General features: G+C 40.1%; 1 protein-coding gene across 3 annotated transcripts in view; it reads right to left on the bottom strand.

The window, feature by feature from the left end:
* The window catches only part of glsb (glutaminase b), a 54,489-nt gene extending 36,412 nt beyond the window's left edge, over nt 1-18,077 (bottom strand). For all 3 annotated transcript variants that reach the window (XM_028590644.1, XM_028590645.1, XM_028590646.1), the window contains exons 1-5: nt 17,673-18,077; nt 6,045-6,141; nt 5,771-5,892; nt 3,633-3,762; nt 1,102-1,181 (exon numbers count right to left, since the gene is read on the bottom strand). In XM_028590644.1, the coding sequence (XP_028446445.1) occupies nt 1,102-1,181; nt 3,633-3,762; nt 5,771-5,892; nt 6,045-6,141; nt 17,673-17,980 (737 nt within the window). In that variant the 5' untranslated portion in view covers nt 17,981-18,077. The remainder of the gene's footprint in view (nt 1-1,101; nt 1,182-3,632; nt 3,763-5,770; nt 5,893-6,044; nt 6,142-17,672) is intronic.
* Nucleotides 18,078-18,697: the final 620 nt, after the last annotated feature.

Here is an 18,697-nt window from a genome sequence, read left to right as displayed (position 1 = left end):
GATATCGAAATATGGCTTAAGTGTTGTCTTTTTAAGATTATTTTAGGCCTTTATTTCCACAGGACAGATGAAGACATGAAAGGGGAGAGAGAAGGGGGAACGACATGCAGCAAAGGGCTGCAGGTCAGAGTCTAGGAGTAAACCTCTATATATGGGCGCCTGCTCTACCAACTGAGCTAACCCGGCCACGTCTTTTCCTGGTTTTAAAGGCTGCATTACAGTAAAGTGATGTTATTTTCTGAACCCACCAGACTGTTCTAACCGTTTTATTATTTGCCTTTACTAGAGATGGTCCGATACCGATACCAGTATCGGTATCGGCTCCAATACTGCCTAAAACGCTGGTATCGGTATCGGGAAATACTGGAGTTTATGCACCGATCCGATACCACGTAATAAAGCCCTAAAAAAAATCTACATTAAAGTAGTTTATTTATGTTCTTTTTCCGTTAACTGACTGTCAAACTGGAGAATAAAAGAAAGTTCTACGACATTTATTGTTGGTGTTTGTTCATGTTTTACAAAGAGTTTAACCTGAGCCAGACAGCAAAGATAGAAATCATATCACATCCATACAGGGATAGTAGTATACAGTTGTTATAACATAATAAAATATATGACACACTGGTATCGGATCGGTACTCGGTATCGGCCGATACGCAACTTCAGGTATCGGAATCGGTATCGGGAAGCAAAAAATGGTATCGGGCCATCTCTAGCCTTTACCCACTTAGTCATTATATCCACGTTACTGAAGATTATTTATCACAAATCTCATTGTGAAAATATTTTGTGAAAGCACAGATAGTCAACCCTGCAATATCGTTGCAATATCAAAATCGAGGTATTTGGTCAAGAATATCCTGATATTTGATTTTCTCCATATCGCCCAGCCCTACTTGTTAGCATTCCTGAAACCCCTGGATTCCATTTGGTCATGAGTTGACCTACTACGGTAATCTGGATTTAGTGATTTCAATCAGGAATGCACTTAGCACAGAGCTGCCATTCTAATGTTAACTGAGAGACATCATAGAAACATTTAAAAACACCGTCACAGTATCCCTTTAATACTTGGTGCTGCTCCTGACTCGGTCTCACCTCTGTCCGTCCACTGTGCACAGAGAGACGGCCCACAGGTCAGGGCTGAATTTGGCGAGCTGAGGAATGTAGTCTGCAACCTGAAAGAAAGGTACGGCAGCTGAAAGAGTGTCGGCACAGCAGCGGCTCACCTTGCACCGCTGACGTCTGCCTAGGGCTCAGGTTTCAGTGGAAAGCGATACACAAAAACAACTGACAGGTCAAATCCTCATCAGTTGACCACAGAGGAAAAGTCCACCCTCAGATATCAAAAGGAATTACTTTAGGACAAAGTGCTCTGTTTACTTTGTGCATTTTATCTCCTTCCCCTATGACGGCAAGTCATTTCCCGCATTTCCATGATGCCTTTTGACAACCCCCAGAGATGTTTCTTTGCTTCAGTACATCCACACTGAAGCTGGCTCAATTTGAGAAGTTTTTTCTCTCTCCATTTTGGACTTTGACTGCTCCACACTAAATCATTGTTTTTGACACATGAAAACAGAGATCTTTGACAACTGCCCTGTATATATATATATATATATATATATATATATATATATATATATATATATATATATATATATATATATTAGGGCTGTCAAAATTAACGCGTCAATTTTTGCGTTAATTTTTTAATATTTAACTTGTTAAAAAAATTAACCAAATTAACGCAGCTGTGTTCATGTGGCGGCTGAGAAACGTAATACGTCTCCATAACAGCAGGCGGCGCTACTCTGTATTGTTGCCCAAGTAATGAAAACCGGCAGCTGATTGGACGAACGTGTCACATGGGTTTGTTTTCTCCGGAAATCCAAAGCCAGACTGTCATGGCGGCCGTTCAGAATACGATCTCATATTGAACTAAAATAGTTCACTGAAACATGTTTTGAAAACATTTTAAGCGAGAAATAGGCCGTGCAGTTGCTGAATCTGTCTTCATTTCAGCTCAACAAAGGTCAGTTTAGAAGATTTTTGTCAGATTTTGAGAGACTAGTCACCTCACTCCGCTCGCCATTTAAAAAATTTAAATTTAAAAAAGCGATTAATCGCGATTAATTACAGCAAATTGTGCAATTAATTATTTAATTTTTTTTAATCGATTGACAGCCCTAATATATATATATATATATATATATATATATATATATATATATATATATATATAGAGTTATATACAGATGTCATCAAGAACCTATATTTATTTGGATTTCATGTTCATGAAATAATGATTTCATCAGCATCTTAGCGCAGAAACACAGAAATGACTGTTCTCCTAGGTTAACACGCAGCATCCATTCAATTATAATCAAATCCAGAATTTTTTTCCCCAGTCATTTCAGTGTGGATGGAGAGCTTAAACACTTGTGTGAACATCTGTCATTTTAACACATTACTGCAATTTCAAAATCAGCCAGTTTAGTGTGGATGTAAGCTCAGTTCAGTTATTTGCTAATAGACCCTTTGCACATCAGACAATTTGACTTGTCAAAGCACATGCGTAAATAATAACATTAATGGCTTCATTCCATTAAGTTGAAAACTAGGCAATGTCACTGAGTGAGCATGCCCTGGAACTGGCTCACCTCAATGTAACGCAGCCACCATTAATGTCATTAATTCCAGTTGTGCTTTTCCTGCTTTTTATGAGTCAAAATGTCTGCTGTTAAAAAGGCCTCTTCTTCTGCAAAATAAACTCTTCTGTTGGTCTCAGGAGGCTGTAGACTAACATGTACCACCTCCTCTACGTATTATGGAGTCGCCAGATGCTTTTAAGCCGAGACCTACACATTTTTGCACGATTCTCCCATTCAAACCAATCTTTGTTTGAGTGATCTGATATCAGTTAATAAAATCCAGAAATTGGTCTTTTAATATATGCCTTTTCACCATGGATGTATAAGTAAAAAGTACTTTAAACAAACTTTTTTGGGGGTCAATTCTTAATGTAAACGTCGACCTGGTGCATTATAAAAGATATTTGAGGGTTGCCTGTTTACAGCAGAAGTTCTCTGAGAATCTCTTTTACATCCAAGCTAAACTGGTATTGCAACTGAATTTTCAATTGATATCCAATTGGAAATGTAATTGAATCTGGAACTTGTGAATCAAAATCAATTTGGAAAATCATTGGCGATGCCCAGCCCTAATCATCACCATGATTCCTCTTTTTTCATAGGCTTGCTGTTCCCATTTTCAGCATGTCTCAACAATTTTGTAGCTAGCACCTAAAGTGACTTGACACAACACACAGAAATGTGCTGCCAATGAGAATCCTGCACCAATATGTGAAAGTATCAGCTAGCTGGGAACACCACTATGATATTTTTGTCCTGGGGTGGATTTTTCCTTTAGGTGTAGGATGGCAGCGTGCTAATACAGTGGTTTTCAACAGATCAGAGTGCTGCTGGATGTGTAATCAAGGACTGATGTACACCTCTGATACCAGCTGAATGCAGACTGAAACCACACTGTTAGAACAAACTGAATCTGTATGGGCTAAAATCATTATGATGGGAGAAACCAAAAGAGGCATGGATGAAAGGACACACCTGTCCTCCAGTGAGCTTTTTGGCACTCTCATACAGCTCATCAATATGGGAGGTGAAGGACTGGAAGTCTGGGATGACGAACTTCTTGCGGAAGGCCTGAGTGAGCAGGACAATGTTGCTCTGGACACACCTGATGAATAAACCACAAAATAGCATGCTAAAACACTGGGACTTCATGCAATTGGAGGAAAAAGTTTGTCAACCAAGTTTGCAACGCTGAAGTCTGACAAACTTCTATGAATGGTAAAGAAAGAGTCTGATGAAAAGGCTTCATCGTAAACATATTGATCAGCTGCTTTTTTATCCATGTAGTGTGATCCAATATGAACCCATACAGTGATAAATGATCGAACCACAGACTGTAGGAAACCATGTTCATGGTGCCGGTGACATTATCTCCAGGGGTTTACGGGACGTGTTGATGCTCACGTTTTAGTGGTTACTACTACAGGTTACTACGGCCAAACAATTTGAGAAAAGCAAAGCGCCTCTGTGGACAAACAAGTGTCAACCACCTTGGTGTTTACCTTGCACGGCAGCTGGATTCTCACTACCTCGCAGGGTCACAAGATCACAGGAAAATCCTTCTTGTCAGGCTTCAAGTAATGCATTTGTGTCTGGGCCACCGTGACTCGGACCAATCAGCGTCCTGTGAGAAGCTACTGACAGCTACGGGCGTGGTACTTTTAGAACAATGGTTTTCCAGTAAGGAACCAAAACACGAACTAGAAGTGAAACTAAATAATGATTAACATCCTGTAGACAAAAATTCTACTTTTTTCTTTTTTTAAGAAAGGAAGGAAGTTGTGATTTTCCCACGGGGCAGGGTTATTATAGAACACTCAAACTAAATGAAATAATACGTGAAAGATATATTTTTGATGAACTGAAGTTAAATAAAAACTGAAACTAAAACTCAAACACTAAAAATTAACTAAAATAAATTAAAAACAAATTGAAAATTATAACCTTGCCACTGAGTCCAATCTAGAGTATTGCTAAGCTAACGTAAAAACTACATCTTAGGGGCATTTTACAGCTATACTGACATCCACTCCAGACTTTGAGGGGTGAAGAGAGCTAGTGGTTGTTGTACCATACAGCATGTTACTGGACTACACCATCTCAAATTCTTTATTACTATGACAGACGGCACTTCATGTTATGTTTGCGCTAGTCCCGCATTGCCAGACCACAGCGCTGGAGTCTGGTCTGGCTGAGGTGACATTCTAGGATAGGCAGGAAAAAAACACTCTGGGTTGTTTGTATTTCTTTAAACCAATCGCAATCTTTTCGGGCGCCGCTAAGCTCTAGATGCAGCGACGGTGCCCTGGACAAATAGATTGCAGTAGGGCTGTCGACTAATCGATTAGTTGATTTAATTGACAGAGCTGTGCGCTTTGAGAGGTGGTTAAGACTAGAAAAGCACAATATAAATGTAGTTAATTAACCATCTGTAAAACTGAGTTTCTCCACAATTAATCCTGCAAAAGCACCACTTAAAATCTTGTGTTTACCATAAATGTGCTCATAAGTTTCTTGGAAATGAGTAATTAAGCATGAATAAGCATAAAAAATGACTAATTGACTAAAGAAATCTTAGTTGACTAAGACCAAAACGACCGATTAGTCGACTAATCGACTAAGAGGTGGCAGCCCTAGATTGCGGAGATAGCAGAAGGGGAGGAGATAGCCACCCACACTGTACATCTGTTAAGCCAGACTATGTCTGTGCAGAGATACATTACATTCAAGTATTAGAAACATTGGTTTCTAACATATAGTTGAATCTTGAAATATCTATAAGAAACCACCAATAATTGCAATGCTGCATAACCTCACATCCCATCTATCTACTTACTTATTAAGGAATAGAAGGATCTCAATCATAGAATTTATTGCAACTCACACAAAACAGAATTGCTGCCTAAATGCTTTTTGATGGATACATTTTTGCAATTATGCAAATGTAAACATTTAAGTATGTTTGAATTAAAATAATATGGTCATTAAAATGTACAAGATAAAGTGTTTTTTGATGCTAAAGATAGATATAAAAAGGTTCCTGGGAAACATGATTAAAAAAAGTGGTAGGTGTACATGATGGAGATAAAACATCCAGATAAGACACGCCTTACTTCTTGAATAGGTGCCTGTCCAGCGTAACGCCATCTGTTGTGTTCCTTAGAGTTTCTTTAAGGGTGTCCATGCATTCCTTCAGTCTGGGATCTCCAGTGCGAAGCCCGGTGGCTTTAAGCGCCTAAAATAAAGAGTATTTAAAAACACCTCTGAATGGAAACAATATAAAGGAAACAATCAAAAGTGAAAATACATCAGCTGGGTGTTAATGCACTTATTAATGCTGTGACATTAGCACCAAGCATCACGCTGACCTGAATTCGTAGGACTTACTGTGAGAAATTTATGAGCAGGAATCTTCTCTTGGCCTTCTGCGACTGTGTAGAAGAGCAAGTCCTCCAAACTGGGGAGAATGCCTGCAGTTCTTCTCCTAGGTTTGGAAAGTGGTAGACAGATACAAACAAACACACATGTGTTAGTCCCTTTGAATGAAGTACTCAAAAAAACGTAAAACGGCATAACCTCTGGAGTAAGATACACAGGATGAGCAGTAGGGCCGGGACGATATGCTTTTGTCCCGATTCGATTCTTTGACAATACGTGGGTGGCGATTCGATTTGTATTGTGATTTTAATTAATGGGGTTCTAGAAGTATTAGGATTCTAGAAGTATTGCGATTCGATAGTATTGAGTATTTTGATTTTGACTGATTACCAATTGCTGCCCGCATCCGCTTCACTAGTACTTGCATACAGGGCCACGAACGGATCAGCCCCAGCACACATCCAGGACATGGTCAAACCCTATACCCCAGCCCGCCCACTCCGCTCTGCATCAGCCCTCCTGCTTGCTGCCCCCTCACAGTGAAGGAGAACGAATCACTCAACGAAATCCCAACTGTTTGCTGTCCTGGCTCCTAAATGGTGGAATGAGCTCCCTATTGACATCAGGACGGGTAAAAGCCTACGCATGTTCCGGCGAAGGCTAAAAACACATCTCTTCCAACTAAACCTTTAAAAAAATGTATATATATTTTTACAGCTGCACTTTCATTTGGCTCTTTTTAGTTTTGCTTATTTGAAGCTAATGTACTTGCACTTACTACTTGTTGTCTGGAGTTTGTACCTTCAAGGTTGAAAGCACTTAATTGGAAGTTGCTTTGGATAAAAGTGTCAGCTAAATGACATGTAATGTAACATTTGTTATGTAAACGTAAGTAAGGCATGGTTGATATGCAAAAGAACTGCCCTTTAGCACGAGCCACTATAAAGCCTGTTCCCACCAATCTTGCCAGTGTAAACACAGAGCTTATCCGTGGCTGTTGATAGTCTTATCACATTAGTGAGGGATTGGAGCCACACATACTGCAAATATGCAATCCAAGTGTAAGCATTAGCCACAGAGGCGTGTGTGTCTGTTTGTGGAACATCCTTCATAGTGCAGGACAACATTACTGAATGTTTCCTGTTGGTAGTGGTGCCTGATGGGTAACATTGTGTTTTAAAACCGGAAATCAGGAGATGAGGACAGAACTAAAGCTGGACTGAAACAGAAATGGGCTAAAGTAGTAGAGATAAGCCCTGATAAGAGTTATGTACTATTGATTATAGTAAATACCAAGTCCAAAACTGAATTATACTTTTCTCTCTGTTATAGCTGTGTAATGTGCAATGTAAAACCGATGGTAGCTAAAGAGCTCTGCATTAAGAAACTATAAACTGATTCACAGTAGGGCTGTCCTTGACTAAAGAAACTCTTAGTCAACTAACACTCACATGATTTTGTCGACTAATTGATGAATCGTTGATTTAATGGACTGATCTGAAAAACTGAGTTTCTCTACAAAGAATCACGCAAAAGCACTTCTTTAAATCTTGTGTTTACCAGAAATGTGCTCATACGTTTCTCGTAAATAAGTCATTGAGCATGAAATAGCATTTAAAAAAATGACAAATCAACTAGAGAAATTTTAGTCGACGAAGACTTAAAACTACCGATTAGTCGACCAGTGTTTTCAGCGGTGGCGGGGTGGGGTGAATTGGACGTCAGTGTACCTTGAAACCATCCAGCAAATAGACGGTACCGTAGGGTGATTTAACGTCACCGCTCATTACACACAGTTTAACAACAAAACTAAAAGCTGAGTGAACATTACTAGCTACGTTTTTCATGTTGGTTTTGAGCGGTATGCACCCCCACTAACCTGGAAACCGGTTTTAAATCAGTAACGTTAATACAGCGTGTCAGAGGAATACAGCGTTCTCCTGCAATGAGAATCAGAGGCAGAGGGGCCGTCACAGCAGCGTTAGCTAACGTTAGCTTCTTGTCTCATCTGGGGTCTGATAAACAGTCAATTCATCAAAGTCAGTGTGCCCAATGCTATTTTCCAATAAACTGTAGCTGTCAAATTTCACAGGACCCGCATGAGGGCAGATTTCATGTCGCGGCTATCGTCGCTGTTTATCACTTATTGAGTGAAGTAGTACTGCCCTGTTGTTTATTTGGTTGCCATGACTTTGCGAGTGATGACATCCTGTCACTGTTCCAGTTGCTCTGCTCACCCAGGGGGGGGGAGAGAGCTCACCGCTACTTGGTGAGCAGCCCTACTTTACAGCTTTCCCATAAAAATAGGTGAATGGAAACAAGACTAGTGTAGATCTGCTGTGGCAGGATAGTGTTTGTTGAGGACATGCTTTAGCTTGAGCAAAACATTCAAAAAAAGCAGGTTTCAACTAACAGTTAAACTTTAGAGGTGTTGACCTACAACATGTCACAGAAATGGAGGCACAGCAACCTCTCCTTCACTCAAAGCACCCGTTTACTGGAAACACACCATCAGTGGGGGTATAACTAATGGAAACTATGGGCTTCTATACTTAGTCACGTCATTACATCAGGGTTTAAAGTTAAGGTTCTTTTTCATTTGCCTGGTTTATTAGTGGTTATCAAAAGCAACAAATCGTGATTTACAATGTTAAAGTTAATACTGAAAGCGGAGGCTGTTATTTAAAAGAAAAACTATTAAATCTAATTGCAATAATTAACTTACCAGAAAGACAGTAGTTTCTATCTGTAATTTGTTGGACCACATACATTTTTACGTGCCCTCATTTCTACTCGTGTCATAGAGTTTAAGTTGGAACATTTGTATTTTTTAGTTTCTAAACCTACAATATCTGCAAATGAGACTTTTTTTAATGCAAATACTTTAACAGCACGATAAAAAAATGATTGAAACTTTTTGTTGTTTTACTTGCCCCGGACCATCGGGCAACCCTTATTGTTTAACCCTGCTACATGGTTCACCTGCTCCCAACGCTGTGTGTTGGGAAATGCAGTTCTAACTACTTTTTGCGCCTGCAAAGCATTAATAATGAAGGACAGAAATAAGCGTTATAGAGACTAGACAAATTGGTATTCTTTTTTTTATCTTTTGACAACACCGAATACCACCATTAGTGAATGCAGCTTGGTACTTAGTGCTGGTACAGTATCTCTACTATTTAGATTACACAAACCCAATTGGCCCACTACTACGTGTCAACTGACACGTAACTTTGGCGGCAGTGTTGGACCGGGTCTAAATTCCAGGAATTTTCTCGTCTTTAGCCCTGCCCAGCCCTCTGTGGCTCTTGGATTAATAAAGCCAACACTGTGGCCTGTTCACACGCTGGTCATGACACAGCAGCATGGTCTGCAGTGGGGCTAACTCAGCTCAGTACACAATCAGCATTCAAAATGTGGTTGTCCTATCAAATCAAAGTCATTTTCTCTCCATACCTATAGCCCTGCATCGTCTACTGTCCCTCTCTTAACATCCTGTTTCTAGAGACCGTGCATCCCACTGAAGAAGTCATAATGTTGTTCAAAGCAACCTTTAAAGCTTTAGTGCATGACTTTTTTATATTAATGAACGTCTGTTACATTCAAGCCATTGCCAAATGAGATGATACAAAGATAATTAAGACCATCAGCTCTACAAAACTATCTCTGTATTTCTCAGTATGGCTGTGTTTAAAAGATTGTGTCATCCGGCGACTTTTGCGCGAAGACAATTAAGCAAAGATTATTACCTCTTCTGAAGAGTCTATCATGTTTTTTTAATTCTCCGTGTCCTCACGGAAGTTTTGTTGCCCTTACTTAGAATTCCTCATTGGGGAGACAGAAACTACGCACTATAGCTTTAACATTAAAGTTAATTTCCATGAAAAGCCAAACTTATCAAGTACCCTATTAAACTGAAGCGTTACATGGCACAGATTAGATGCTTCTGGTCTAACAATGACTACGTTTACATAAACATACGGTTTTTGCCCTTGTTCCGAAAAAGACGATATTAGGACTAAGCTGTTTACATGGCTAATGAAAGTGAGTATTCCACTAATATTCCCGTTTACATGTAGCCGTGCAAAATACGATTTTCTCAAAAGTTTACCACCGGTGGCGGACTTGTTGGACCATGCAAACACAGCGTCCCTCTTTAATTCCATCAACTAGCTTCTTGAAAAGGTCGGTGTAGCGATGTGTGCGACTATCCAAAAACCTGTTGATATCCAAGTCTTTGATAATGTTTCAAAGTAGCTGTGTTTGTCCTTCTTATCGGGTCTGTAGCCTTGCAAACTGTTGGCTGGTTGGTTTGTGTACAGCAACCATAGTAATGCACAGAGCAGACCATAAGCCGTAAACAGGCAAGAGGCCGTTAACTGTGGTAAAAACCCTGATTGAGACACATATTCCGAATGCGCTGTATTAGGGCTGGGCGATATATCGATATTAAAAATATATCGATATATTTTTAAATGAGATATGGAATTAGACCATATCGCATATATCGATATAGTTCAAATGTGATCCTTGCTCCCATAGATATATACACAGATGTCGCCTTGAGGTTCTAAACATACGTCAAAACCGCCGCCATCTTGGAACAGAGGTCCGAAGCATTCAGATCAACGCTAAAGATGCCGGACTTTTGTACTGCTTAATTATGTTCGATAGAGGAAATGAAAAGAACAAACAGCAATGAATAACATTTAACAGGTGACAATGTGTTTTATGATTATGTATGCCGCCTTCGACCAGCAATCTGAGCTCCGGCGGCAGCGGGAGCGGCGGAGAGCTCCGTGGCCGGCCGCAGCGTCTCTTCCCCGGTAAAAACACAGCTTTGCCTCGCTGCTGCGCGGTCCCCGCTGATCCAGATCGGACCAGCCAAAGACAGAGTGGTGATCGGTAGGATCTTACACGTAGTCCAGGACGACCTGTATGTCGATATCGGCGGAAAGTTCCACTAAGTTTGCCGGGCGGCAGGCGGACGGAGAGAAGCTTCAGCGGGCAGCAGAGACCGTCTGCGGCTGCAGGATCTGGAGCTCAGTGCCCGTTAAAATGACATGTAACGCATAAATACATACAGAAATAAATAGTGGAGGAATGAGCCTGGACATTTCAGTCTGTTTTAAACTTCACCTTGAAGCAGAAACTCTTAGTTTAGAAGGGTGAAGTTTCCGTTTGGACTCAGATCTGTGAACCGATCATAATAAATATTCTTTGTATTAACACATTAATTAGTTTCTTTGTTTTGTAGTCGATAGTTCATCTTTTAGTTTACTTAAGTGGAAGCAGTATCAAGTGGAAGAATGGGACTATAAACCTAGGCTTACAGGCATGAGGCATTACATTTTGAACAAAGTAGATTATATTAATATCAAAAGCTTAATTGACCTTTGGAACGAATCACAAATATGGAGCTTTGATTTCAAAAAAGGTACTCCTGTTATACAGTATTTAGGTTTACATTTTATTATTTGAACAGCTGAGCATTTAATCATGAACCAGGTGAAGAAACCGGTTTATTATTTATTTGATTTTGCAACTGTTTCTATGAAACTACTTGTGACATGTCATATTTGATTTTGGCTTTGACTGAACATTTGCTCTCACTTTGCGGAAAAAAATATCGGGATATATATCGTATATCGATATTCAGCCAAAATATATCGGGATATGACTTTTGGTCCATATCGCCCAGCCCTACGCTGTATACATGTCCAAAGAATGCCTCTTAAACCCGAATAATACCGGAATATCTCCCATGTCTTAATCGGAAAATGCTATATTCGGAAAAAGGCTATATTCGGAATATCCAACTGGAATATGTTGTTTACATGAACTCTATCAAAATCAGAATATTTTCATATTCGGAATTATAGTGGAATATTAATGTGCTGACATCACTAACACTGAGCTGTGCTGCACATGGGCCATATCAGCATTTGAAATTCCAGGATTCAGTTTGCACCTCCTCCCTGCCTTCATCTCTTTTAGCACATCCTCTGCTCTCACAGAGTAAACACTCCACATACAGCCAAGGTAACCGCGCCTTAACGTGTGCACAACAAACCGAGATCGACAAAAATGCTGCCCGTAGGGCATGCCTAATTTAAACAGAGTGTTTCTGACCTGACATCTGTCACTACAACAGCCCTTTCGTGCAGCAGTCAACAGGTGCACCGCATAGTCACAAGGCAAACTAGGATACACCTGACAGTGACATGTTTATAATTAATAATAATTAAGGATAGAATGAAAGATAAAGCATCAATCATTCAGACAACCTGTGCAACCACACGTAAAGAGTGTTTGCCGTTGCAAGTGGGACTGAGAAATGATTCAAGGTTGTGAAAAGCTCATTAACCACCGACACACTTTTTAGTGTTTGGGGAACAGTGTTTGTTTCTAGAGTGTGCACTTTGTGCTATGAAGCGTGAAAGGGCCCAAGTGGCAGCACTTTGTGCAGCCACCGCAGAAAACGTGAGGGGAAATTAGGAAATATTTGGGCAATTAAATGGGCACATCAGGATCAATTTATTAGTCACGCGGCGTCATCCCCAGCCCGGGAAAACAGTTGTGTATTGGCTCTGGAGGAGCTTTGTTGATGATGTCACTGTTCATCACAGTTTCTCAGCTTAATGGGGACTACAAATATTTAACAAAAAAAACAGAGTAACAAACCATGTCCATTTACAGTACCAAGCATAGGAGCCTCAGCTGCATCAATTTTTTTAATTATTTTTATAATCTGTCTCCTGCAAGTCCCCTAACTTCACAGAAGTGCAATACTAACTCACTGGAATGTCCCTTTAAGGCTCATGAAAGTGACTACAGCATGATTGGAATTGTTCCCATACTTTCCTGAGGAACATTTTTAAAGTGTATCAACTAGGCAGCAGATAAACGCGGCGTGATCCCTGGCCGACATTGAATACCTTCATTGAGAACTTTGTCACATTAACACCGTAAACATAATGGCATTACTTGACAGGTTTATTGTATTTTTGATGTATTCTAAAAGTTTCTCTTCAAAGTATTCCACCATTGTTGTCGTTGTTTGTTCAGATCGGCCTCTGACCTTATACTGACATCCTACAATCCATGCACAGCGTGGAAGCATTAATGGGAGTATTAAAATGGCTGTGTTCACATCTGTTGTCAAGTTCCTTTTCTGGCCAAACATATACATTGACCAAATGTTGCCTTTTTACTTCTATCCCTTTTAGTAGCAGTACTAGTCCTTCAGTTTAACTCATTTTCTGGGCAGTTCCAATGGCTTTTCCAGCATAGATAGATAGATAGATTTTTTTTTATTGATCCCAAAAAAATGGGAAATAATGGTGTTGCAGCAGCAAAAATATCAGACACACAGCAGTCAGCGCTACACAGAATCCCAGTGGAAAACAAACAGAGGAGCAACAGGAAAGTTTATTTAGCTTGAGATTAACATCAAGTCCCGCGGCGCTCTGGGTCATCAAGAGTTTATACAGAGATACTTGTTTAAACCTGACATTTTGCAGCTGAACTTGGTTGGTAATAAATACTGACGGACGAACGGATGGACAGCTGACTGCAACAAGATGGGGCAGATGGCAGAATTAATATCTGCCACGTATCCATATCACATAATCTTGTGGATGGTGTGTGAACTGAACTAAATGGGCAAACGAAACCAGAGGCTGTTTTAACTGCTTAAACACATTAGGTGTGAATAAATACAGCCTTAAACACCCAGTTTCTCTACATTGGTACATGTAAAAATCCTCGTCCTCTCCCCAGGCAGATGGCTCAGTCCATTAGCCTCTGGATGACTGCTCGTTGGTGTAAGCAGACTACTTTGAGTTTCCTGGATACGAGGCAAAGACTGAGTCGTGATTTTAAAATCTCTTTTTTGCTCTGGAGGAGTTATAGGTCTGTGGGGTTACGGTGCAGTGTAAATGGCCAGTATTTTTTTATTCATAGAGCACTCAGTGCATGTATTGTTCGAGTCACCTCACACGTCACTGGTCTAGCCATCTTAACATGCTTGATTACATCAATCCCCATATGTTCTCTGCAGTTCTTTTAGCTGGCTTTTCAGTAAAAAAGTGAATGTTTTGGGAGACACAGGACCATAAATAATAGTGCATACAATAGGAGGCCCAAGAAATGCTAAGATTACCATAGATTAAAAGTTGTAAAAGGGAGACGACATGGACTCAATGTTTGAGATGCAGATAGGAGGGTTAAAAAGGCATTCAATTATCTGGCCGGAGAGTGTGGAAATATCCTAAGCAGGGTCACATCAGTGACTTAGCACACTTCACTAAGCTGTGTGTTAGAGCTTAACACCAAATGTGTCTTTCACTTTTCGTTGGTGTCATGTTGTATCACAACAGCCACTTGTCGGTTTTTTATATCTTAATCCTATCCACCTCCTCCACCCACTAAAGCTGTAACTGAGCCCATAAATTGCTCAGGGTAGATGGCTGTGAGCCAAGAATGTTTTTAGTGTACAACATGTCTGTGATGCCTTAATAAGGTAATAGCGATCTAGCACTATATTTTCCTGTCACTTATACCAGACAACAGCTCCAATGGTTTGGCCTTTCCTCCTTCATTCACTACTACCTTATAGGGGTGGGGGAAAAAATCGATACAGCATAGTATCGCGATATTTTTCGTGGCAATACTGTATCGATACACAGACGCCAAGTATCGATCTTTTATGATATATGGGTTGGTCAGTTTGTCTGCTTGACAATCACATTTTGCACCAATAAAACTGAAGTGTGATGAACAAACAGAGAAATGTATATTTTTAGATACAACAGATGTTGACAAAATTGTCCTTTCGGGACATCATTTGAAATTGGGAAAAATCTGAAGTTGTAAAAAAGCTAAAATATTGCAATATATCGCAGAATATTGCAATATCTTTAAAATCGCAATAATATCGTATCGGGACATAAGTATCGGGATGATATCGTATCGTGAGGCCTCTGGTGATTCCCACCCCTACTACCTTACAGCTCAGTCTACAGCTTGATAACTACACCTTGCTGTGTCAAACAATTTAATTGTTTTAATTAATTTCCACTAAAAAAAGATTCAGAGTAGAGATGAGGTTGATTGATTCTTAATGCACAGAATGGGATGTGAGTCATAAACCACATTTCCTTCCGAGGTTTAGCTTTTGAGTCATCCTCAGTAATCTGCTCTCATCACGTGCCACAACACTTTTTTTTGTGTGCTGCTGATGACCCATAAAATACGAGTCACAGGACTGATCTCAAATATAGAGAACCGTTAGTTTCCAAGGTCACTGTTGTCCTAAGCATCGGAACATGTGAGGACAGGCCTACCTGTTTTGTTTATCCCTCTAGATTAAAAAATAAATAAATACTGTTGCCGTTTCCAATATACCACAAGCGTAATGCAAAGATGTTTGTGCTGAAATGATTCAGGGTTCATGTGACGCAGGAGCAGACAGAAACATCACTCCTACTCATAGCCATTTTCTACTGCAAGAACGAAACAACTTGTAACCTGGGGCTTTCCCCTAACACAACCTTAAGAGGGGTTTTTGGGGATGGGTTCTTCCTGGCGGGTTTTTAGTGGTTGTGTGGAGCCATTGCTAACCAGAAGCCAGTAGCTCCCTATGGTAGCTCCCAGAGTCTGGTAGCTCCGTACTTTTTTCTGTATTTATTGTTTATTTCATATTAATGTTTAATATGTTTGTTTGTTTGTTTATGTTTGCACCATTCACCAAGGCCAATTCCACATAAATGTACTGTGGCAATAAACCTTTTTCTGATTTCTGATTCTGAGCTATACTCTAAACCTAATTAATCTAATTGTTGCGGTCCCACTCAAATGTTCCGTCTGACTAGGAAATAAGTCACAGTACAGAAGCTAAAGACTATCCAAATTCCGCTTCACTGGGATTTTAAGGCCATTCTCTAATCAATCTATATGTAGCTGCATACGCCTGAGACATTATACCTGGCCCTAATAAAAACACACTAAAACTACTTTAACACTAAAACTAAATACAAACTAAAACTTGGTTTAAATTTAGCCCAGAAAACACGTCCGGAACAAGTTCAGCCATTAGATGTATTAGTTTTTAACAAAAAAACAATCAATCTCTCTCAGTGTTGCTCACAGAGTATACTGCATATATTGTGCATACTAAATAGAATCCTGCTGCCCCCCCCTGATGTCATGGGATGGGAGATTGCACCTCACTCTTACAATGCAATGCACAGCTCTGTAAATACCATCATTATTTTGTGGAAAAACTCCATAAATAAAATACCTTGAGTTATTATATTTCTCATTGAGACCAACTATCCCTTCAAATCTGTTAACCTGGTAAAAGTTATTTTATTTGTCAAATATATATTCTGAAAGGTGTTGCTAACAAAATCTATAATTAAGTCTTTAAACTTAAACGTGTTTGTCTTCAACCTTTTACAAGTACATTATTCAGTAATGACAAAATAAAAATGCAATTCAGACTGGAATTTCTGATAAATAGTGAGACACCTGCAAAGACTAGGACAAATAGTACAATTTGGACATGGAGCGGTCACTTACATAGCAAGGTGGTTAAGGTTTCATGTCTACAGCACCATACAGAAGTGGCAGTGCTTCTCCAGACATAAGAATGTCAGGGAATGATAGGTAGAGCAACACATAATAGGAAAACTACTAATACAATTACTACTGTGCATTAAGCTAACAAATATAAACATTGGACCTACATTTTTGTTCTTACTTACTATATTGTCTATGTATTACTGTCTTATGAAGCAGTGGAAGCCCCACACAGGCTCAAGGTTTTCCCCTTTCTACCAGACCCCGGTCCTACTGTATTGTCACTAGTCTGGACCAGCCCTGCAGCTGTGACCCAAGGAGAATAGAAGGTCACATTAGAAAACCACCAGATGCTAAAAAACCAGTTCCGACTGGTCTCCAGCCAGGCAGCAATATTTATAACCAATCAACAAAATACATATTAATAAACACATACAGTTTATAACTCTGCTCACTTATAAAACTTGAATGGGGAGGTTGTTTTTTTATCCTCCACTTCATCTCTGACTCGGTGACAGAAACGCTGCTATTTTACTTTCACCATGCTGCGTATTACCTCCACAGGGGACAGACAGCTAACCTGACGCTACAAAAGCCGGTCAAGGCCGGCCAACTAAAATCCTAATTCACTTTGGGTTAAGTTGCTGCGTTGGTATTTGAAGGCGGCGTATTTATATTGCTACTTGGCACAAAACCATCGGAGGCTGCACCCGGTGTAAGTCTCACATGCTGTGATAGCTGCTGTTACTGTAAGGCCATAACGTTATCTACATGGGCCATTACTAGCTAGCTTATTCATTCTTATACATTACACGTGCTTTGAGTGAGGTTATTTTCTCTTTGTATAAGCAATACATCTGTATCTTACATGTTAAGATGCAGGGTGTTAAGTTAGCTATGTACTGAGCGCTATTTAATGCGATTTTTGACACAGCCTTTATAATGGTTGGCGAACATCCGCTTGCTCCTGTATGCGTCATAACTCGCCATAAGCGCCAGCGCCATACCATCATCCCATGGTGTCAGGCAGTTTGTTCCGTACTTGAAACCTACTTTTCACTGGCTTCTTCTTGGCTGACAACATCCTTCTTCAGTTGTTCGTCCAGCTCCACGGCCCCTTCAGGTTTTGTGCAGTACGAGCGGAACGGGGCGGTAAAGGGCGCGGCGCGGAGCGCCGGGCGGTAAGTAGCGGCATGGAGGACCTTGAGTTGAGGAGAGATTGTTCTGGCATCAACGGAGGCGGTGCCGAAGCAGCAGCGGTGGGTCGGTGACCAGGTCTTCTGTCTAGAGCCGGACGAGGGACGCTTTAGGGTGGCTTCAAACAACTCCTTCAGCACTATCGAAAACCTAAACTGGAACATCTCAATCCTGTCAGGCAATTAGAGAGAACGTCGTGGTTCCAAAAAATGTCCGGTAGCAGCTGAACAGATGTTAAGAGGCGCGCTCGACCACGTTGACTGTCTGAGGGGCGATGACTCAGAAGCACCGGCGTCCTAAAATAAATAGAAGCGCCTGTTCCCGCCCCCGCGGCTCCTATTGGTGGCGTCGATGATGTCCGCGTCCACACATCATTTATGACGCTCTGAAGTTTGCTATTGGTGTGTCTTTGTGTCTATCAATTCTTGTTATTTAAAAAAAAAATACTTGATAGCCTTTGTTTATAAATGTCATGTCAATGTTTTTATTTACAAAATGTGTTTAGTAATTATATCCCGTTGGATATGAGATCCTGTATCGGCAATGTATAGGCTATTTTAAATTAGTATTTATATGGTAATATATCAGTTCTTCCTTAGCAGGTGAATTGAATTGATTTAGTCTTAATGAAAAAATATTACGGTATGTTTGCATGTTGCTACCACCACCTTAAGTGTTAAGAGAGCAAAGGCATGGAAAGACCTGCCCACTGAGCTAAAAGCAATAGAAAATAAAAACAGATGGATGTGCCTTGTATGCTTATGTGCTTTTTGAAGGCTATTTTAATGTTGCAATGTTTCATTTTCATTTTCATTTCATTTTATGACTGTTTAAAGCTATCAGTGTTTTGATTCTGAAGGATTTGTCAGCCCTTCAGCTCT

This window comes from Perca flavescens, chromosome 11 (assembly GCF_004354835.1).
Source record: "Perca flavescens isolate YP-PL-M2 chromosome 11, PFLA_1.0, whole genome shotgun sequence".
In the NCBI taxonomy this organism is placed as follows: Eukaryota; Metazoa; Chordata; class Actinopteri; order Perciformes; family Percidae; genus Perca; species Perca flavescens.
Note: the sequence above shows the minus strand (reverse complement) of the source record. Positions and strands in the feature narration are given on the sequence as shown.